The following is a 23,510-nucleotide window of genomic DNA, read 5'->3' on the forward strand; positions in this document are numbered from 1 at the left end:
CGAACGCCCGGACCCAGCGTTTCCTCACGCGAACACCCAGGCCCAGCGTTTCCTCGCGCTAACACCCAGACCCAGCGATTCCTCACGTGAACGCCCGGACCCAGCGATTTCCGCGCGCAAACGCCCGGACCCAGCGATTTCCGAGCGCGAACGCCCGGACCCAGCGTTTCCGAGCGCGAACGCCCAGGCCCAGCGTTTCCTCGCGCGAACACCCAGACCCAGCGATTCCTCGCGCGAACACCCAGACCCAGCGATTCCTCACGTGAACGCCCAGACCCAGCGATTTCCGCGCGCAAACGCCCGGACCCAGCGATTTCCGAGCGCGAACGCCCGGACCCAGCGTTTCCGAGCGCGAACGCCCAGGCCCAGCGTTTCCTCGCGCGAACACCCAGACCCAGCGATTCCTCGCGCGAATGCCCAGACCCAGCAATTCCTCGCGCGAACGCCCGGACCCAGCGTTTCCTCGCGCGAACGCCCTGACACAGTGATTCCTCGCGCGAACGCCCAGACCCAGCGATTCTTCGCGCGAACGCCCGGACCCAGCGTTTCCTCACGTGAACACCCAGGCCCAGCATTTCCTCGTGCGAACGCCCGGACCCAGCGATTCCTCACGTGAACGCCCGGACCCAGCGATTTCCGAGCGCAAACGCCCGGACCCAGCGATTTCCGAGCGCGAACGCCCGGACCCAGCGTTTCCGAGCGCGAACGCCCAGGCCCAGCGTTTCCTCGCGCGAACACCCAGACCCAGCGATTCCTCGCGCGAATGCCCAGACCCAGCAATTCCTCGCGCGAACGCCCGGACCCAGCGTTTCCTCGCGCGAACGCCCGGACCCAGCGTTTCCTCGCGCGAACGCCCTGACACAGTGATTCCTCGCGCGAACGCCCAGACCCAGCGATTCTTCGCGCGAACACCCGGACCCAGCGTTTCCTCACGTGAACACCCAGGCCCAGCGTTTCCTCACGCGAATGCCCGAACCCAGCGTTTCCGAGCGCGAACGCCCGGACCCAGCGATTTCCGAGCGCGAACGCCCGGACCCAGCGATTTCCGAGCGCGAACGCCCGGACCCAGCGATTTCCGAGCGCGAACGCCCGGACCCAGCGATTTCCGAGCGCGAACGCCCGGACCCAGCGATTTCCGAGCACGAACGCCCGGACCCAGCGATTTCCGAGCGCGAACGCCCGGACCCAGGGATTTCCGAGCGCGAACGCCCGGACCCAGCGATTTCCGAGCACGAACGCCCGGACCCAGCGATTTCCGAGCGCGAACGCCCGGACCCAGCGATTTCCGAGCGCGAACGCCCGGACCCAGCGATTTCCGAGCGCGAACGCCCGGACCCAGCGATTTCCGAGCGCGAACGCCCGGACCCAGCGATTTCCGAGCGCGAACGCCCGGACCCAGGGATTTCCGAGCGCGAACGCCCGGACCCAGCGATTTCCGAGCGCGAACGCCCGGACCCAGCGATTTCGCCCGGACCCAGGGATTTCCGAGCGCGAACGCCCGGACCCAGCGATTTCCGAGCGCGAACGCCCGGACCCAGCGATTTCCGAGCGCAATTCGTCCGGACCCAGCGATTTTCCGAGCGCGAACGCCCGGACCCAGCGATTTTCCGAGCGCGAACGCCCGGAGCCAGCGATTTTCCGAGCGCGAACGCTCGGACCCAGCGTTTCCTCGCGCGAACGCCCAGACACAGCGATTCCTCGCGCGAACGCCCAGACCGAGCGATTCTTCGCGCGAACGCCCGGACCCAGCGTTTCCTCACGTGAACACCCAGGCCCAGCATTTCCTCACGCGAACACCCAGGCCCAGCGATTCCTCGCGCGAACACCCAGACCCAGCGATTCTTCGCGCGAACGCCCGGACCCAGCGATTCCTCGCACGAACACCCAGACCCAGCGATTCCTCGCGCGAACGCCCGGACCCAGCGTTTCCTCGCGCGAACGCCCGGTCCCAGCGTTTCCTCGCGCGGACGCCCGGACCCAGCGATTTCCGAGCGCAAACGCCCGGACCCAGCGATTTCCGAGCGCGAACTCCCGGACCCAGCGATTTCCGAGCGCGAACGCCTGGACCCAGCGATTTCCGAGCGCAACCGCCCGGACCCAGCGATTTCCGAGCGCGAACGCCCGGACCCAGCGATTTCCGTGCGCGAACGCCCGGACCCAGCGATTTCCGAGCGCGAACGCCCGGACCCAGCGATTTCCACGCGCGAACGCCCGGACCCAGCGATTTCCGCGCGCGAACGCCCGGACCCAGCGATTTCCGAGCGCGAACGCCCGGACCCAGCGATTTTACCGAGCGCGAACGCCCGGACCCAACGATTTTCCTAGCGCGAACGCCCGGACCCAGCGATTTTCCGAGCGCGAACGCTCGGACCCAGCGATTTCCGAGCACGAACGCCCGGACCCAGCGATTTCCGAGCGCGAACGCCCGGACCCAGCGATTTCCGAGCGCGAACGCCCGGACCCAGCGATTTCCGAGCGCGAACGCCCGGACCCAGAGATTTCCGAGCACGAACGCCCGGACCCAGCGATTTCCAAGCGCGAACGCCCGGACCCAGCGATTTCCGAGCGCGAACGCCCGGACCCAGCGATTTCCGAGCGCGAACGCCCGGACCCAGCGTTTCCTCGCGCGAATGCCCAGACCCAGCATTCCAGAGGGAGGCGAGCCCCAACAGAACTTTCAAATAAAACTTAACATATAGAGCTGAGCAGTGGGTGACTGCAGCCTCTACCGAGGTTGCAGAAGGTGCATTGGCGTGTGTCGGAAGACTCCACACTTCATATCTCGCACCCTCGATTTCTCTACCCCTCTTCCCACACTCTCTTTTCTTCCTTTGGGTGGTTGGATCCATTTCATGTAAAGGTGTGAGGTCATTGCTTTAAGGCTTCTGAGGGTGGGTTTATCCCCTTCGGGGATTAGTGGAATGTATACAGTAACCAGGAAAAGTATTCACCCCCCTCTAAAGTTTTGACATTTTGATGCCACCTGAGCTTATTTCATGATGCTTTCAAATAAAACTTAACATATAATGTCTTCACAAACTCTTCCACAGTGATAAAGTTTCAAAAAAAAATGGAGATAAAATGTGAATAAGTTAGATTAACAAAGAAAATCAGATGATTCATAGTTGCATAAATATTCCCTCCCTTTGCCAAATTAACCCGAAATCACTTCAGGATCAAATTATTTGTTTGAAATGTTACAAAATAGGTGTAATAGGTTTCAACTGATTGTAATCAGTGGTTTATCTTAAATATTAAACTCCCCTACTTCTCTAAAGAGCTTTAAGATGCAACTCACTTGGTCAAACAATTTGGCAAATCTGAAGACTGATGAGCTTTCGAAAGAAGTCAGACATAAAGTGGTGAAGAAGCACCGTTCAGGAGAGGGTTATAAAAAGATTTCAAAGTCACTCATCATCCCTTTGAGTGCGGTGAAATCCATCATTAAGAAGTAAAAGATGTATCGTACCACTCAGACTCTACCCAGATCAGGTCGCCCATCCAAACTCAGCATCCGGGCAAGCAGGAAACTGGTTTGGGATATTACTGTGAATCCAACAACGACTTTGAAAGATCGGCAAGGTTCTGAGTCAGAGATGGGGGTCAGTGTTCATCAATCAACAATAATCCGTTCCTTTCACAAAGCTATCCTCGATGGACAGGTGGCAAGAAAGAAGCCATTATTGAAAAAGACTCATCTTAAAGCTCTTATAGAGTTTATGAGAAAATATGTTAATGATACTGCAAAACATGTGGAGAAACGTTTTGTGGTCAGACGAGACAAGCTTGTCACGATTGAAGGGACAATGGACAGTGCAAAGTGCAGGAGAATCCTCGATGAAAACCTCCTCGAGTCAGCCATGAATCTTGAAATTTTATCGGAGATTCACATTTCAGCATAACAATGATCCGAAGCACAAAGCTAAAACCACACGAGTGGCTGAATGAGAAGAAAATAAATGTTCTTGAGTGGCCCAATGTCCTGACTTGAACCCAATTGAAAATTAATATATGAGACTTGAAGATTGCAGCCCATCGACAATCTCCATCAAACTTGACATAACTCGAGCAATTTTCTCATGAAGAATTGGCAGACTTCACCATCTTGCTGTGCAAAGCTGTAGAGACCTACCCTAAAAGACTAATAGCAGTCATTGCTACAAAAGGTGCTTCCTTTTGCTAACTTATCGTGCTTGGGGTTGGTCTGAGATAGTGCTTATGAGGATAATTAGCTCAAATGATCAATTGGCCCATTCGATAAAACAGTGTAACGTGCAGCATTGGTTTGCTCGGCCAACTAGTAGCCATTGCGCAATCTCAGGCATGGTTTCCCCATCTGATCCAGTCATTTCACAGGTTCGGTAAACTGACCCTGGGTGCAAAGATCCGGCCAAAGTTGAGTGCTGTTGTGTAGATGGTGTCCATGATCTTTTTATAGACTCGTTGGGTTTCAGAGTTATCTGACTCATGACTGTCACAGTGATGAGGCATGGGATTTGGAACTCCCCGACGACTGTTGCAGTTTAGAAAACATTCAGTGTTATTTCACGATGTTCCGGTACTTTGGTTCTCATGTTTGGTGTATGATTTACAAGTACAATGTACAAAAGGCTCCAGTATTCAATCATTGTGTGTTTGGTTGATGAAAGTGTTTGGCTGATGAAAGTGTTTGGGGTAGTTGTGCTGGACACCAGAGGATATGCCAGGAAACAAAGGATAGGACTCGTGGCTGGCTGTTTGTACCATTACCTGCCACACGCTGCCGTGCCTGCAATGCATGCTGCCATATGTACAACTGGCTGTCCGAAATGAAGATTCATGAAGGTGTGGTAACCTTGACATTTTCTACCATTGGGACATTTCTTAAACTCCATCGTGGGGATCCAGTTCCTTTTATATATAATCTGAGCTGGTTCATTCACATACATCCCAACAGTGACTTTGCTAACAGCTGCTCTGGCGTTTGGATGTGGGTGAATCAATAATGGAGGGAGAAACTGTCTCTGGCTGAGTTGAACTCAGTCGGGTTACCTTTTTCAGCTCCAAAACTGACTTGCCCTGGTGTCGACCCATGTTTTTACAGCACGTGCGCTGTATACAATTGCAACGAGTTTGAAATGTCCCCAGTGTCTACCATGTCTCCGGTGTCCCCCCCCCACCCCCACCCATGCGCCTCAAGTGACAGCCAATGACGGCCGTCCGGTAGTTGGCAGTGCGTAACCGAGACGGAAATGGCGACAATTGACGGAAATACCCGAGTATTTCAATGGATATTTGTGAAACTAATGTGTTATATATGTGAAAACCATTGAATTTATTGCTTGACGGAAAAAAAAAACCAAGAAACGCTCCCCTATCAAGTACGAACGAATGAAAGACGGCATTTCGCGCCGAACGCTGAAAGCTCAGTTCTTCTTATGCCATCATTCTCTTTAATATTAGCCATAAACAAGTGTTTCGTCATGCATTAGTGGTTGAAATTTACTTACAATTATGGCAGATATTGGTGGCAAAGTGATAAGTGGTTCTTTCAACCAGGGAAATCTTGAATTATTTTCATAACTTTGTACTGTACATTCAAAATATGCAAAAATTAAATATGCTTAAATTCAAAATGTGTTCGTCTATATTTTATATAATAACAATATAACTAATATTATGTAGTTGGTGTAACCACTATGTTTCAATGTTTTGCTCAACAAATATTTTAGCTTTGCTTTCATCTTTTCATCAGCAAAGCTTACATTTTACTCATCATTTGTTTGTCTGTACATTAACTTTATGATTATTATTTTTTTACATCATTCTTTTGCGGCCCCCGGCTGCGCTGTATCGAACGATTTCATTCCGTCTGTTTGATATATATAAAGGTGCTTATCACAATAATAACAAGATTTTTACATTTCAAATATTAAGTACGCTTTTTAATTGTTTTTCAACTGAAAAAGCATAAATTGCGTATTTTAACGTTAGTGTACTCATTTGATTCACCACACGCGCTGTATTGAAGGATTTCACTTGTTTTGTATTGGTGGAACCTGACCTGATCTAAATTGCCCACCGAGTTTTGTGTGTTGAAAGTTGTGAAATACATTTGGCCAACTGTGGTATACAGTGACCTTAACACCAGATGAGAGTTTGCTTTTGTTTTTCTTTCTATGTGCAGCCAGGCGGTGCTTGTGGATCGCACGTTGTACATATCAGGGCAGCTTGGCTTGGACCCTCAGACGGGCAATTTGGTGACAGGAGGGGTCCAATCGCAGGCCCAGAAGGTATGGCTCTATCCAAATCCAATGTAATTGCCAGGAATCGTGGTTTTGAATCTCTCATGTTATGTTGATTTGTTTATTGGTCAATTATATCTTTGTCTTTCTTCAGTTCACATCATGGACCAATTGTTTTTCTTCCCTCATTCTGTGCTGATTATATTGTTATGAAAATGAGAATCTGTAATTTGGAGTGAGGTTTATTTTATTTTATTGCTGAAATGGCCGATGATGTAATTATTGTTTTGGAGAACTAGTCTATATTGTGAAGGCCAGTGTTGATCAGCATTGGTGGACAAGTAGAACAATGGATGAAATCAATACGACTTTGCTTGAGGTAGGCTAATCACAAGGGGAACCAAGGAAGGATGACATTTCAGACGTTAATCTTTCCTCGAGAGGTATGCACATTCAGCTCTGAACCGTCTGGCCTGGGTTTGAATCCCGACCCAATTATAAGCTGTCATCCAGGTGTTTCATTAATGTATTTGCTGTCTCTTGGATGGACGTTAAACTGTGCATCCCGTCGGCTGGCGTTAGTTTGTGGATGTTCAAAAATCCCATGGTGTCCTTTACGTGGCATAGGTGAACTATTGCCAGCACCTTGAACAAATTACAAATTCTTGCTTTAACATAAAGGAAGCGCATTGCGTCACCCACACAGCTGCATCTCCAGCAAAATTATCCTATGCCCAGCCACATGCTGCATACTAAAGATAGAGGTTCTGTTGATTCCATCCATTATTGTCCTTGTGTGGCTTGCAATTTAAAATGTGCATGATTGTTGTGTGTTATTATACAATTGAATTGTTTAGTGTATGTAATGCTACTTAATTAAAGAGGAGTGAAATGTGAACGACTTTGATATAATCAGAGCCAAAACCAACATAATCTATAGCAAGCAAGTAATAACTTGCTATGAAGGTCAGCAGTGTTCATCATTGAGCAACGTTTTGCCCTGACATGTGGAGAGCGTGTCAGGACCTTGGACAACCTGCATGATTGATCCTTTTAGGGACGAGGGGTATGTCCAGAAGTTCAGAAATGAAAGTGTGTGGATTGAGAAAATTGGAGGGAACTGGAGAATGGATATCTACAGACGTGGAAAGCAGATCCAGAAGAGCCGCTGGTGAAATCACTTTAATGCAATTGTATTGCCTATCAGTGGGATACAAAACGTAAACTGTTCAGCCTGGCGGAAGGAGGTATGCACTCTACCAAGTGCCGTTGCAGCTCTTTCTGTAGACTATTGTGTATTGTTATAGAAATTATTCCTTGGGGTTAATAAATGTTTAATACAGCATAGCAGTTATGAGTGTTTAGAATAAGCATTTAAGTAATCAAATATCATGTCATCTTTGGAGCAACCCTTCCATTGGAGTGCTGACTTCAGTGGGGATGGAGTCTCCTATTTGGGGCATCCATAGTTAAGGTGTGTGTGCTCCTGCCGGGCTGTTCATCATGCTAGTAATTTGTAGCAAGAAGAAAGAAGAATCCTATCGAGGTGTCTTTGCACACAGACTCCAAAGCACCCGTTCTCAGCACCATTGTGCTGTACTGATCCTGTCATGTCACGTCTTTTCTTGTGCTGTTTCATCATCATCATCTGTTTCGCAATTGCCTGTGTTGTAAATTAGTTGCCGTTGCCTGTACTGATCATTACTTCATGAAGTCTATCTTCATGTGCTTAAAATGCAGCATCTTCTCCAAGTGACTGCATGGTGACTGCTGCTCTGGTTTCAGATTGTGAAATGGATTAGTTAAGGATACGTTTTGGATAATCCGAGTAAACTATAAATAGTTCGTTTTGTATCACCAACAATGTGGCACAAGTCGTGTTTTGGTAGTATTAGCCTTATCTACTCTTCATTGACGGATTTAATCAAATATAGCGTGTTACACTACACAAACAAATTGCATGTCGATCAACGAGTCTCAATGACAATGTAAATTGAAGTGAAACGTGTGGAAAAAAAAAAAAGATTTTATTTTTTATTTTTATTATGTTGTTTACCGCCACTGAATGCAGACGGATGTTATGTTTTCACCCTTTCTGTCTGTCTTTGCCTTTTTTTTTTTTGAAGTGATTCTTCATTTAATTTCAAGATGGGGCCAAAAACGATATTATAACACGATATTTCAAAACGTTTTTGATGGGATGCAGATCCGGCCTATCAGTGGGATATAAAACGTAAACTGTTCAACCTGGCAGAAGAAGGTATGCACTCTAACGAGAGCCATTCTCGTTGTTTTGTGCTCCTTCTGTTTACTATTGTGCATTGTTATGAAAATTATTCCATGGGGTGAATAATTGTTTTATATAGCATAGTTTTGAGTGTTTAGAATAAGCATTTAAGTCATCAAATGCCATTACCTCAGCCACCAAAGGTGAAGGAGGTTATGTTTTCACCCCTTCCTGGCTGTTTATGTACACCGCTCCTTCCCAATGCCATATCCAGGCGATGCATGACGTAATCGCCGGGCGATGAAGGACGGGAGTACTCAGTTTTTACTCCGTTTGTTTTCTTGTTTTCTCTCGTGTTTTCTTGTTTGTTTGTCTGCGTGATATCTCAGCCATCCTTTGAGCTAGGAAGCTGACATTTGGGGACACAAGTGAAGATGTGATTTGGCAAAATCAATATTTTTATCTTGCCAAAACAAAGTTTTTGCAAGATATGTTAGTCAGCTTGTATGTTTTTTTATTTTTATTTTTGTCTGTAATCACGTATAAAAAATTCTGCAGAGCACTGTTATCATTGGAAATTTTTGTAACTTCGCATATCAGAGGTCCCTTTCAGCGCATACAATTTTGAAGGTCAAAGGTCAAGATCACTTTGTCGCAAATCAGGGGAGTTGACGAAACCCTTATTTTTTGAGTAATTTTGATCGGATCCTCTTCAAACTTCATGGGAATATAGTTCATGGTCTGGCGCTCAGCTGATTAATTTTTGGTGGCGATTGGCCTTGACCTTCATGGTTAGCGCCTGAGGTCAAACATATTTGACCCCAAGGTCAAATTTTCAAGTTTTAGGAACCATATCGTGTAGTACCTCAAATTGAACACCTCGATGGGTGCTTTTTAGATATGTCAAGCTTGAGACATTATGACGTCATTTGGTGACGTTATGAGTCAAACGCATATTTTTCATGGTTACTCTGTAGAACGATTCTCATCGGAATCTCTCGTAGGCAGATATTCCTCAAGGAGTCGCTCCTGGTGGATAGCAGCTCTGTTCACCTCAGTGTGACCTTAAAGAAGTCACATGTGGTCACCTTTTGGCAAGATACGGGTCACCCTGCGGGTGACATTGGTTTATTTTATTTTTTGATTAATCAATTAATTACTTCATTATTCTCGATTTATTCATTCCTAATTTATTTTCTTTCTCATCTGGGCAAAATCTTGGGTACCCTTTGAGCTTGGAAACTGATGTTTGGACATGACAGTGAACAAGCGATTTAGCTATAAAGGGTATTTTTGATTTATTGATAAATCAATTAATAGATTATTCTTTTCTGATTAATTATTTAATTTTCAAAGAGTTACAGATTCCAATGAAACAGTGGTGGATTCGGGATGCTATTAGGCAATTGATTGAAAAATCAATTCTTTTATGACTTATTAATTTTAATTATGCAATTAATCACTGAATCAAACAATTACTTCCTCTCCTGTCACAGCCAACATGTCGCCAAAAATGGAGTTCTCTCATCCCCTCTTCCTGTCCAGGCTGGAGTTCCTCAAGGCAGCGTTCTGGGCGCTGTGCTATTTCTGGTTTTCATCAATGATCTCTCCGACTCTCTGGAAAATCCTCTTTATCTCTTTGCTCATGACTACACCCTCAGCCGAACCATCTGTCATCCCTCAGACCGGCAAGCAGCAGCTTCTTCGCTCTCTGCAAGTCTGGATAAAATCACAAACTGGTCCAACACATGGAACATGTCTTTCAATCCTGACAAATCTCACACTCTCACTATGTCTCTCCAAAAGGACCATTTAGAACCCCCCCCCCCCCGCCCCGCACTCCCATCTACTTTCTCAACAATCCTCTGGAAGAAGTCCTTTCGTTCAAGCTTCTGGGTCTCACTATTTGCCATGATCTTTCCTGGGGAAGCCACATTTACAACCTGGCCTCCAAAGCCAGTTGCCGACTGGGAATCCTCCATCAAGCAAAGTCCTTCCTCAGTCCACCTGAGCTCCTGACCACATACAAAGCTTTCATCCGCAGCCTGATGGAGTACTGCTCTCCCCTCTGGGCTGGTGCTCCTGCCTCCCACCTTTCTCGGTTTCACGCTGTGAATACCAACGCATTTAGGATCAATAATATCTCCCGCGATGAGGCTGAGTCTTTGAGCCTCTCACTCTCTCACCGCAGGCTGCTCGGTGGTCTTTCTGTCTTCCACTGTCTCCTCTCTGGTCTCCCCCCCCCACTCTGTCTGCGTTATGTCACCACCATATTTATGCAGGGCGCTCAAGGTGCGCTCGCAACCCCCTTCTGGTAAAACAACCAAAATCACGAATCACTGCTCACCTTCACTCTTTCATTCCTCTTTTTTCCCGCCTTTGGAATAAACTCACACTCTCTTCAATCCTATTCTTCCCTCCAGGCCTTCAAAACAGCTGTTCACCACCACCACCTCTTATTGTCCCCCATCCAAATCCTCGATCTTTTCTACCCCCGATAATCTACCCCAAACCCACCTCCTTCAAATTCCCTGCTTTCCTTCCTGAAAGTTCCTGAAACGTGCATCTTGTATATCCCGTGTTCCCTGCCCCATCCCTCTCCCTTCCACAGATCTCGTAATGTCTTTGTTCCCCAGTGTGTTGTCCTTCCCTCTCCCACCCCTCTTGTCTCATGCCCCCCCCCCCTTTTGCTATGTGTTGTGTGTTAGCTCTCATTCGAGCATCGTCAATGTATACAAAAATTACTGCACACTGCTCACTCCAAAACTGTCTCCATATGCAACTTGGCGAGTAAGTATCATCTGTACATATTTAGCTTATTATCATTTGAACACCATTCCCTCCCAATTCCTTCTCCACGTGCTGCACAGCGGCATTGCCAGGGTGCCTTTGGTGCCCTGGCAATGTCACGCGCTGGAGGATTTACTTTATTTACCAGCAAACCGATTTCGATGAAACTTCGCGAACAGGTGCCATATGGGCTGGGAGTGTGCACGTTTGAGTTACGTTGCTGATCAACGGGACTTTGAAATTTTTAAAAATACTAAAAAAGTTGATTTTTTTCCGAAAATCAAAAATCGGCTTCCAGGATTTTATGCGCACTATAATCAACCTCTTTGTGAAATATTTTCAGCCCGATCCATCAAAAACTATGACTAGTATGCAATTATGTAGCGACCACCCATGTCGCCGACGGGCTTGTTGGATTCGCTATATATGCGAGATATCCCTTATTGTCGGGTTGTGTGTGTGTGTGTGTGTGTGTGTGTGTGTGTGTGTGTGTGTGTGTGTGTGTGTGTGTGTGTGTGTGTGTGTGTGTGTGTGTGTGTGTGTGTGTGTGTGTGTGTGTGTGTGCAACGCGAGGCTCCACAGCACGAACCAGCAAACCGATTTCGATGAAACTTTGCCAACAGGTGGAATATATACTGGGAATGTGCACGTTTGAATTTCGTTGCCTCGCAACCACCCGTTGCTGTGCAGCGGCCGAAAAACCACGTACAGTATTTTCTAATACTTGTCCTTCAGTTTTGAATGTAGAGAAACGAGACTTCGGAATTAAACACTTCGAGATATTTAGAAAATTTTACTCGAGCCGATTTTTGATTGAGCTTTTATTTTTCAAATGGTCGTCCTTCAAAAATCGGGTGTCTATTTACCGTCATTTAAGGTGTGTATACAGTGTTTGTAAGGAACTACACCGTCGTTCCACCTTCAATCTCTCCTCGATCCAAACGTTATTGACCAAAGTGAAAAGGATCCAAAATAAATGGAATCACCGGCATTTCTGTCTTTGTGGATTTCTAATAATATGTTTATTTATTTACCGAAAACGATTCCACGATCCACACACCACCTCCAATTATTTATTTATTTCCCGAAAACGATTCCACGACCCACACTCCGCCTCCAATTATTTATTTATTTACCGAAAACGATTCCACGACCCACACAACACCTCCAATTATTTATTATTTAAAGTGGGAGTGGCGTAGGAAAGTGGGCGTGGCTTATGAAAAATATTGTGTGGCTCAGGAGGTGTGGACAAACAAGAGCATTGAGAGAAGTTATCGGGTTTCCGTGTGTGTGTGTGTGTGTGTGTGTGTGTGTGTGTGTGTGTGTGTGTGTGTGTGTGTGTGTGTGTGTGTGTGTGTGTGTGTGTGTGTCTGCAACGCAAGGCTCCACAGCACAAACCAGCAAACCGATTATTTTTCAAATGGTAGTCCTTCAAAAATAGGGTGTCTATTTACCGTCATTTTTTATGAGGAGTGCCAGTTGGCAAAATACGCAATAGGAAAAATCTTGCCAGGCAGAGGAACAATTGTATGTGAACCAATATGTCTTGGCAATGAATCTTCGTCGGTGGATCGGTCAGAATGAAAAGCATCGTATCCAGAGCTTCGATCCTAGCGAATCCCTCGTCGCCAAACGGCTTGTTTGTTTGTTTGTATGTAATGGACAGCTCTGGAGGCCAGAGGAGTCAACCAATTTTGATGAAACTTCACAGGTGGGTTCATACCAGGATCTAGTTGTATGCTTTTGAGCAGCGTTGCTTTGAACGCCACCGTTGCCAAGCAACTGGACTTTCAAATTTTTGAAAAATCCCCAAAAATTAATTTTTTCCAAAATCAAAAATCGGCTTCCAGACTTTTATGTGCACTATAATCAACCTCTTTGTCAAATATTTTCAGCCCAATAAGACAAAAACTGAATGACGAGTATGGAATTATGTAGCGACCACCCATGTCACCTACTGGCTTGTATGTTTGTTTATATGTAATGGACAGCTCTGGAGGCCAGATAAGAGGAGTCAACCGATTTTGATGAAACTTGACAGGTATGTTCATAGCAGGATCGAGTTGTATGCTTTTGAGCACCGTTGTTATGGACGCCACCGTTGCCGAGCAACGGGACTTTGACATTTTTGAAAAATCCTAAAAAATTTATTTTTTCGAAAATGAAAAATCACCTTCCAGGCTTTTATGCGCACTATAATCAACCTCTTTGTCAAACATTTTCAGTCCGATCCGTCAAAAACTGTATGACTAGTATGCAATTATGTAGCTCCCACCCATGTCGCCTACCGGCTTGTTGGGTGGTCGCAAGAGTACCCTAATTGGGTGGTCGCGAGAGTACCCTTATTTTCACTTTTTCCGTCTTACTGTATGTTTGAATGTTTGTAATGGACAGCTCTGGAGGCCAAAGGAGTCAACCAATTTTGATGAAACTTGACAGGTAGGTTCATACCAGGATCTCATTGTATGCTTTTGAGCACCGTTACTAAGGACGCCACCGTTGCCTAGCAACGGGACTTTGACATTTTTGAAAAATCCTTAAAAAAAAATTTTTTTCAAAAATCAGCTTCCAGGCTTTTATGCGCACCATAATCAAACTCTTTGTCAAAAATTTTCAGCCGGATCCTTCACAAACTGTATGACTAGAATGCAATTATGCAGCGACCACCCATGTCGCCGACCGGCTTGTATGTTTGTTTGTATGTAATGGACAGCTCTGGAGGCCAGAGGAGTCAACCTATTTTGATGAAACTTGACAGGAAGGTTCATCCCAGGATATAGTTGTATGCTTTTGAGCAGCGTTGCTATGGACTCCACCGTTGCCGAGCAACGGGACTTTGAAATTTTTGAAAAATCCTAAAAAATCAATTTTTTCGAAAATCAAAAATCGGCTGCCAGGCTTTTATGCGCACTATAATCGTCCTCTTTGTCAAAAAATTTCAGCCCAATCCGTCAAAAACTGTATGACTAGTATGCAATTATGTAGCAACCACCCAAGTCGGGTGAATATACTGGTTCTGGCTCACTTTTCCCCATGTAAATGAATGGGGGATTTTCAGCGATTCATATTTTTTTTCCCTAAAAATAAACCCCCTTTTTATCCCAAGGTATATTTATTTGTCTCCCCTTTTAACCTGGGGACACTTTTTTTTCAAAAAATCCATGCAATAAGATAAAGATTTGTTCAAGTACTAAAGTGGTAATGTGATTTGTTAAAGGTGATTCGAAAGAAATATCTGAAACGTCGAAGCCTCAGGACACTCTTTATCAAATAACCGATGCATATTGTTTAGCTCACTCATTGAACCTAAAAAGATTTATTCATTCTCAAATTCCTTCAATAGTTTAATTTTCTTTGCACAATAATCCCCATCTAAAATATTGAAAAACAAAACATTTGAATCTTTATACTTTTTAAGATACCCCTTTTGTGCCATTACGAAATGATAAACTTCTCTTAATGCTCTTGTTTGACCACCTCCTGAGCCACATATCATTTTGAGATTATAGTAAATTGTTTTTTCATTGTTCAATTGATAACCATCAAAGTTTTCAGTCCATTCAAGGATATTCATTTTTTTCTTTACCTCCTCTAACTTACCACTTTTTAAATTGATTCGCTTATTTGTTTTATTTACCTTTGTTTTACTTATTTTTTCAATAAGACTTATTTGATATTTTTCACATTCATTATGTTTTCCATTTATATACCAAGACTGAGATTTTCTCCACTCTTTAGTTTGATTAATACTTGGTTTGACCATTTATATATTGCAAAAAAACGCGGCAGTAGCCCTTAAAAAACCCTAACCCATCTTCCCATCGTTAAAACACAATCTATTCTATTCACTCTATCATACAATATCCATATGAAACACAATCTATTCCATTATCTAAAATAAATCTCTTATCATCAAAGGCTCCTAATGCCTTTTTATTTACTTCTTCACTATATATGTTATGTTTATAACTTCTTATTGTATTCATTTTCCTATATTCTTCTTTCTTATTCATCAAACAATTATAATAATTTCTAAAAGTTATTGATTTCTTTATTACATATTTCTTTATTCCCTTTAACCTCTTATCAATCTGATCACCATACTGAAAAGCATATGCCTTTGCTCTCAATCTAATAAACTCACTCATTACTTTTCCACCCAACTCATCCTTAAACTTACCAATAACCTTTTCATTCTTTTTGGAAAATAACTCACTCTTCTTGCTGAAATTACTTGTATCATATACTCCAATATTTTTCTTCATATCTTTATAAACATCATCAGTTTTTATATCTAGGATAAAACTATCAGTGTCCATATACAACAATGAAACATTTTCACCATACTCTTTCTTTAAGTCATTATAGAAATAATCATACATCAATATCTTTGATAAATCAAGAACTGCTGTTCCAATATAAATTGGTTTATCCATTACAATACTTTCCTTTTTCATATGAATTGCAGAAAAGTTCTCTGAAAAAACCTCTTCTCTCTCAAAACTTGGTTTATTTATCAATCTCGAAGATTCTTTCCAAGATGTTGCGGATCTAATGTTTTGCCTGTTTCTAACATTTTCCATAGTCTTTCCAAATACAGCATTATTCATTAATTTATAAAAGTCCCCTTCAAATTTTACTTTTGTATTTGCTCTCATATCTGTATTGAATTGAATATACTTTTTCACCCAAGGACTTTGTTTAAATTTTAAAACTCTATGAATTTTAGCTACTCTCAATCCTTCTCTCAAAAACTGTTTTAAGCTTCTCTGATGCAAAACATATCCCTCTTTATCATAGAATGTTGTTAATAACTTTTCTGTTGATTTGCCTTTAATATTAAAACTTTTATGATAATCACTGAACCATTCTTTCTTTGGGGTTTCTTTCTCACATGCAAAAGGAAGGTCTTTATGCTTATTATGAAGATCACTCGGGTACCTCAAATCAACTTCAAAATAATAACCTTCTTCTTCGTCATTCAATTCCTCTTGAGAAGAAATAACAATATTCATCAAAGCCTTTTCATAATCCTTTTCTTCCACCCACTCTAATTTACCATAAGGCAGAGATTGAGACATTGCCCATCCATACAAATTATTAGCATCAAAATACATCAAATAATTACTATCTTTTTCACTATCATAATTTGGAAGATATTTATTATTTGCTTTAGCATATCTTTTTGAACATACTTGTGATATTCCACCTCTCTTGGACTTCTCAATCATCAAAAGCATATCAACATCACTGATTAAATCTATATCTTGTTTTGTCATTTTCAACATTGCACTCCAAGCTAAACCAGGAGCTGTGAAATAGTGGGCAGGATCTAATCCATAACAATTTTTATTATGACAGAGTGATCTAAAAGCTTCAAACACATCAGCTAACAATAAAACATCTGTTTTTAGATATAAATCATGATATTCTCCAAGGTTCTTTATCTTAAATATTTTCCATATTTCTTGTGCGTGTTTATATTCCTTATCACTTATCTCTTCTTCATAAAGGTTATTATAGAAACTTTCTTTTGAAGGAAGTTGTGTTTCTTTAAATCTCATAAATGAATCCATATAATCATAGGGATAAATTCCCTTACTTGTAAGAATTTTCTCTTTACTTTGAATTTCATTCCTTGTTTGAATTTCCTCTCTCATAAGAATTCCTTCTTTAATCAGAATTTCATCTTTAATCTGAATTTCCTCTTTAGTTAGAATTTCATTCATTGTTCGAATTTTCTTTATAATTAGAATTTCATCTTCAGTTAGAATTTCTTCATTAATTTCCTCATTAATTAGAGTTTCCTCTTTACTTTGAATTCTCTCTTTAATCTGAATTTCCTCTTTAGTGAGAATTTCCTCTTTTGGAAAGAATGAATTAAGATTTGGAAAAGAGTCCGTGGAGCTTAGATTTGATGCGAGGTAGGCTAGTGGTGTTCCCATAAACTTGTAAGAATCTAGAAACCTTATACGAGTTAAAGGTTTTGTGAATATCATTTTTGTAAATGAAATATACTTTTGACTTGTATTTGTTATGGCAGAAATATTCCCTGGTGTTTTTGAAAGTTCATTTATAAATAGATGTGTATCATAGTTGGCGCTGTTGTGAAGAAAGACTGGAATAAAAGAAGGTAATTTATAATTAAGATTACAACAGGAATGAGCGGGACCTCTATATTTACCAGTAAGATGACAATGATCCCTAACTTTAGACTCCTTAATTTCCCCCTCACAAATATGACAGATATTGTTCTTTCTAAATTCTAATTTTTCTTCTTTGGTTAATTTCATCGGTTCATATGTTTCTTTCATTAATTTCGTGAGTCTTATACAATCCTTTTCTAATCGTTTTACAAACTCTTGTGAAGCTTTTTTTCCACTATAATGTTCAAGTTTGTTATACTTTTCTCCAACAGATGATTTGATATAATAACAGAAACCACAAGGAATATGTTTTTGATATTTATTTGTATATGATTATTTTGGATTAGGAGAAGCAGTATTTATCTTTTTAAGGATACATTCAAAATCAGCGTATATCACAAATGGGTGCATGATAGATTTATTATAATCTTCAAAAGAAATCTTTTCACCAGGTTTAGGCATTGTAATTACAGCTGATTTATGATTACTACAATATTTTGAATGTTGTTCTAATCGTTCTTATGTATGAAATTAATTCAGACATCGCTTACAAGGATATATTTTGTTTGCTGTTCTGAATACCTGAGAAGAGATTAATCTTGATAAATTATTGATGTATGTGTAATGTGAATTCTTTCCAACACTAAAATATAAAAGATCAATGTGTGTTTCTTCATTTTTATAGTTGTTTGAAATTTTTAATATTTGAACTTTGTTTGTATCCGTTAATCCATATACATTAATAGAAAGATTATTCTTTTTCTCAAATTTAGGAATATCTGTTAGTGGCATTGGGAATTTAAAATCTTTAATGTCCAAGGTATTCTCATATTTCATATATTGTTTTACTCTTTCTGAATTACATTTTGGTGGATGTAAGTGAGCAAGAACAGACCAGAGAAAACATTTATTATCATTGTTCTTAATATTAACAACTGCCTTCTTTAGTTTTATTTCTTTTGGTAATTCAATATAAGAAGAAGCTTTAAGAGGGTTTGATTTTAGAATGTGTATATCTAAAAAGATGATTTTTTTAATATTGAATCCACTTCCTACCACTGTATTATCAACATCCTCCTCTTGTTTTGATAGTTCTTCATAAACCCCACTATTCAAAAAATCTTGAAATGATGTTATAAAATGAAGATCTGTTCTCATATAAGGAGTTTGTTCTTCATCTTGTCTTTTCATATTCATTTTCACTCTCATATAAAACTTTAAAGTTTTCATTTCTTTTAATGTCTTTTTAATAACTTTTTCAACATCACGTTTCACTATTTCAATTGATTCAGCTATTGATGATGGACCGGGTTCTCCAAATTGAAAAATCCTTATTTTTATATGCCCTTTAAATGCCCCATCAGTGTTTTCAATATAATAGTCTCCCTTTACTTTAAACTCATTTTTCTTGTGTTTTTGTGATTGAAGATGTCTATTATAACTACTCTTCAAAACATCCTTTGAGCAGATATCACAATGTTTTCTTTCCAACTCAAGAGGAGATATTTTATGAAATAGATTAAATGTGTGCTTGTTGGTTCGGAGGTGTTTTCTATAATGTTTATATTTGTGATTACAAACATCGCAGTATGTTGTATTCACCATATTTATATAATAAATCTTTGCTTAAACTAAAATTTTCTTGATGAAAATTTCGTTTATTTTACAGGTGAATCTGTGCTTAAAACCATTTTATCCTCCAACTTTTTCACTTAATCAATAAAATGTTTCAAGACACAAAAGACAAGTTTCAATCAATCTCTTCATTTGTTAAAGATACTGAGAAATATGTCAAGGATGTAAAATTGAACAAAGATAAATATAACAACTATTGGATAAAAACAATTATGGTAAATAATGAGTTCTTCAATTTCCTTCAGTGGAAGGGCTTTTAGTATACCTGGTAGAACATCAATTAAAGTATCTCTAACAAAAGTTTCTCCTCTCCTTCTGGTAATATATTCAAAACTAGAAAAAGCAATGAAACAAGAAAAAGTATCAAAAAACAAAAACCTTATGGATGAAGCTTTAGAAAGAAAAGATAAGACCATCTGTAATATGCAAGGAGAAATTTGTATTTTTTTCAACAACCCTAAAGATGTAAATCCTGATGAAATAAAGGATGTTAATATATCAGGTGAAATGACATTTCGTTCAATAGTAGTTAACGATCATTTTAAAATTACCTTTAATATAAAAAATGTTGTCGTTGAATCTGGTAATGAAAAAAAGTATATTGATATCGATGGTAATATTATGAAATATGAGTCAATATACAACTGAAAGTATAGATGAATTTCAGTTTAAGTAAAGTTTTACTTTATAAATATGTAAGACTTTCCTGATTCTCCATATGACAAATTTGAGAATTGTCCTGCGTGTGAAAGACGGGGATTAAACACAGAGTCAAAAGCCTATAAACAATGTATATTCTGTGATTATCTTCCAATTAATGATAATAAAAAATATAAAAAGGAAAATAATTCTTTTAGATTTACACCAAAAATGAATTACTTTCCAAGATTGATTAGAGAAATGAATGTAAAGTATGAGGGTGATAACACACCTTTCCTTACAAGGGAAGAAACTGAACATATAAGAGAAATGTTCAAAGGATTGTTGTTATATATTATTCATGGATGTAATTTTCAGGGAAATATCAACACAAGATATTGTATAAATAAAATAATGGATAATCTTGAAATTAAACCTGAACTTAGGATAAAATATAGAGTTTCTAAAAAAGCCAATAATAAATTAAATAACCTGTTTTCCAAATATATAAATGAATGATTTTTTACCCATTTGGGAAAATAAGATAAAATTTAACAACCATAAAAATCTCCCAAATTCATTAAGATGTCTCATAGTTGGTTCAAGTGGATGTGGAAAAACCTGCTTACTTTTAAAGATGCTCCTCACTCCCAACTTTTTAGATTATGATAATTTAATAATTTTCACAAAGTCGAGTTTTCAACCAGAGTATCAACTACTCTCACAAGGTTTTAATGCTGGTCTTCAAAAAGAAGATATAATCGGTTTATTTAAACGTCAAAAAAACCTAAATGATTATAACATTGAAGATATGATTCAACTATTTTGTGATACACAGAGATGTAAAAAGAAATCAAATCCTATAACTTGTATTCTTAGTGATAATACGGATGATATACCGTCTTATCTCCCCAAGATTTGGATAAATCAAAAAAGAACCTCGTTATCTTTGATGATTGTGTTAATGAGAGAAACCAAACGGTAATGGACAGCTACTACACAAGAGGGAGACATTCTTCTTGTAATTGTATTTATCTCAGTCAATCGTACTTTCAACTTCCTCGTCGTTCCATCAGAAACAATGCTAATACTTTTATTTTATTCAAGTTAAATTCAATAGATATCAATAATTTTTGGAGAGATAATTGTTCTACATTATGTAGTAAAAAGAAATTTGAGGATTACATGAAGCACACGACTGAAAAATATAAATATATTGTTGTGAAACAAGATGAGATATTAAGGGATATATTTTTTGTTTTATAAACAATTACATATATAAATGACAACTATTATTGTAAATCTTGTGGGTAAATCTGCTTCTGGAAAAAACTTTCATAAATCAAGGTTCTTGTGTAGTACAAATGAGAATATTGTAAATTTACTTGAAAAACACCCCGTGATACGCATTGTATCAACAACAACTAGAGCAATAACACCTGGAGAAGTAAAAGGTGAAGATTATCACTATATTTCAGTGGAGGAACATATGCAATTGAGGAATGAAGGTCAAATATTTGAGGAGGTTTCTCTTGGTACAACAAAATATTTACATTGTAAGAGTGAGTTAAGGAAACTAAAATCTGGTGGTCTTGGGATATTAGAAACTAATCCAGAAGGAACGAGACAAATTATTAAACATCTGAGCGGAGTGAAGATTTTATCATTCGGTTTTGATGTTGATGAAGAAACTCAACGCAAACGTATGAAAAGCAGAGATGCAAGTATTAGTGAAGAAGAAATTATAACTCGCATTAATGTTAGTAAAGAATTTGATGAAATATTTAAAGAAAAGGATTTATTTGAACACATCTACTTGAATGATGAAGAAAAAGAAAATTTCCCTGTTGATCTTTACAATTCATTAAATGATATTTTACAATAAATAAATGGATGCAAAAGAAAGAGCAAGAAGATTTAAGGAACATCAAGAGTTGGTTTCAAAAGTTGTAAAACAGCAAGAAGACATAAAGAAGAAACGCAGACAGAAACTAACGGGCAAAGAAGCATTTGAAAGAAAACAAGAGAAATTTTTTAAAGCACTTTTAAAAACTTCCCAAGAAAAAATGAAAGATGTTTCCACAGTTCCCACAGTAGAATATACTCCTAAAAAAATTTCAAATGTTAAAAGATTTTGATCAAATGACGGAGGAAGAATTAGAGCATTTAGGAGAATTAAAGGTATATGATGATGAAGGTTTATTTCAACAACTGGAAGAGATTAATCGACCCCCTGATTATATTGTGAATGCTCTTCAAAACAATGAATATTCAGCGGATTCAAAAACCAAAGCAGGACTCATTCCAACAGAACAACCAGCAATATTTCATCTTGTTCAAGAAAAGGTATTGATATTTAATGATGAATTAAGGTTCTTGGGTTCTGCTCAACCCCCTGTTAAACTAACTCTGAGATTAATGTTTCTTCTCACAAAAGATGGAAGACAAGGTTCAACTGTGAGGGATGAATCAAAGTATATTGATAAACCATTGGATATGACAAATAACGATGATAGAGTATATATTGATCTGCTGAACACTCTAAATTATAGGGTTAGTATTTCTAGTAAAAGTAGGAAAAATGAGAAGGAAAAACACATTATTCAAGCTTTAAGTATCCTTGGTTCAGGTATTAGTTTTCTTCCAAATGACCCATCGCAATTAGTTAATAGACTGTTATTGTTGTTAGGTAGCAAGAAGGCTGGAAATAACAATTGTTTTAATGAAGCATCAGCCATTTTAGACCAGTTGATGAACATGAAAATAATTAATAAATATCAATATAAAGACATTTTATCTCATATTAAATAAGATGAGAAGCACAATCCTTAGTTTCAATTTCACAACAAGCGACCACACATCTTCATTCCCATACCCACTACAACTTGACCCAACAAAAGAATATGAGGCATCTTTATTGTCCATGGAAACTTATAATACCTTATTTAATATAACTGATAAAAATGACAAGTTTAGTTATAATCCCGGAAGTGGATACAAAACGATAACAGTCTCACCCGGAGCATATGAGATTTCTCAAATATCTTCCGAAATTGCTCGTCTTATGAAAGAACAGGGTGATGAACCAAAAAATATTGTTATAGACATTCAAAAACATACTTCAAAATCAACGATTAAAGTTAAAAATAACTACAAGGTTGATTTCACAATTGATAATTCATTTAGAGAGTTATTGGGTTTCTCCTCAAAAAAGATTGAAACTAATGGGACGTTTTACAGTGATAATGTCATTCAAATATCCTCAGGAATAAATTCGGTGTTAATTCACTGTGATTTGATTGATGGTGCTTATAATGATGGAAAAAAACAAATGCAATATTTTCATTCAGCGCATACTCAACCCCAATTGGTTATAAATTCAATATGGAACCCAAAAATTTGGTTTATCTCCCTGTGTCAGGAAAAACCATACACAGAGTAAATTTTAGGATAACCGACCAAGATAATCGTATGATTTCTTTTAATGGAGAAGTTATATCCATCAGAATTCACCTACGTGAAGTTTTCCAAAAAATAAATACGATGGTTATTGTGAGGAAACACGAGTTGGGAAAATATAAAATAATTACAGGGGATGGGATGTTCCTTTCCCCATACTACAAGGGTGAAGGTATGTATCTTGGTAGAGGATACTATAAACCTAAGAGACAAAGGGGTGTTGGACATCAATTTAGAGGAGATGGGATAATTGATACTCTCATGGGTATTGGTTCAACTATTCTAAAACATAAAGATCTAATTGGTTCAACTGCTTCTGCTGTGGGAAATGTAGCAGGTGCTGTAATGAGCATAAAAGATGCCCAGAAGGAATCTCATAAATTACAA

At 39.8% G+C, this 23,510-nt stretch overlaps 1 protein-coding gene across 1 annotated transcript in view; it reads left to right on the plus strand.

Moving 5' to 3' along the window:
• Nucleotides 1-23,510, plus strand: part of RIDA (reactive intermediate imine deaminase A) — a 61,627-nt gene that overhangs the window by 14,496 nt on the left and 23,621 nt on the right. Inside the window, exon 2 of the mRNA XM_085846763.1 lies at nt 6,167-6,272. Coding sequence (XP_085702889.1) covers nt 6,167-6,272 — 106 coding nt within the window. The remainder of the gene's footprint in view (nt 1-6,166; nt 6,273-23,510) is intronic.

The sequence above is a fragment of the Eptatretus burgeri genome, chromosome 11, assembly GCF_056783735.1.
Source record: "Eptatretus burgeri isolate ZD-2024b chromosome 11, Ebu_testis_v1, whole genome shotgun sequence".
Taxonomy (NCBI): Eukaryota; Metazoa; Chordata; class Myxini; order Myxiniformes; family Myxinidae; genus Eptatretus; species Eptatretus burgeri.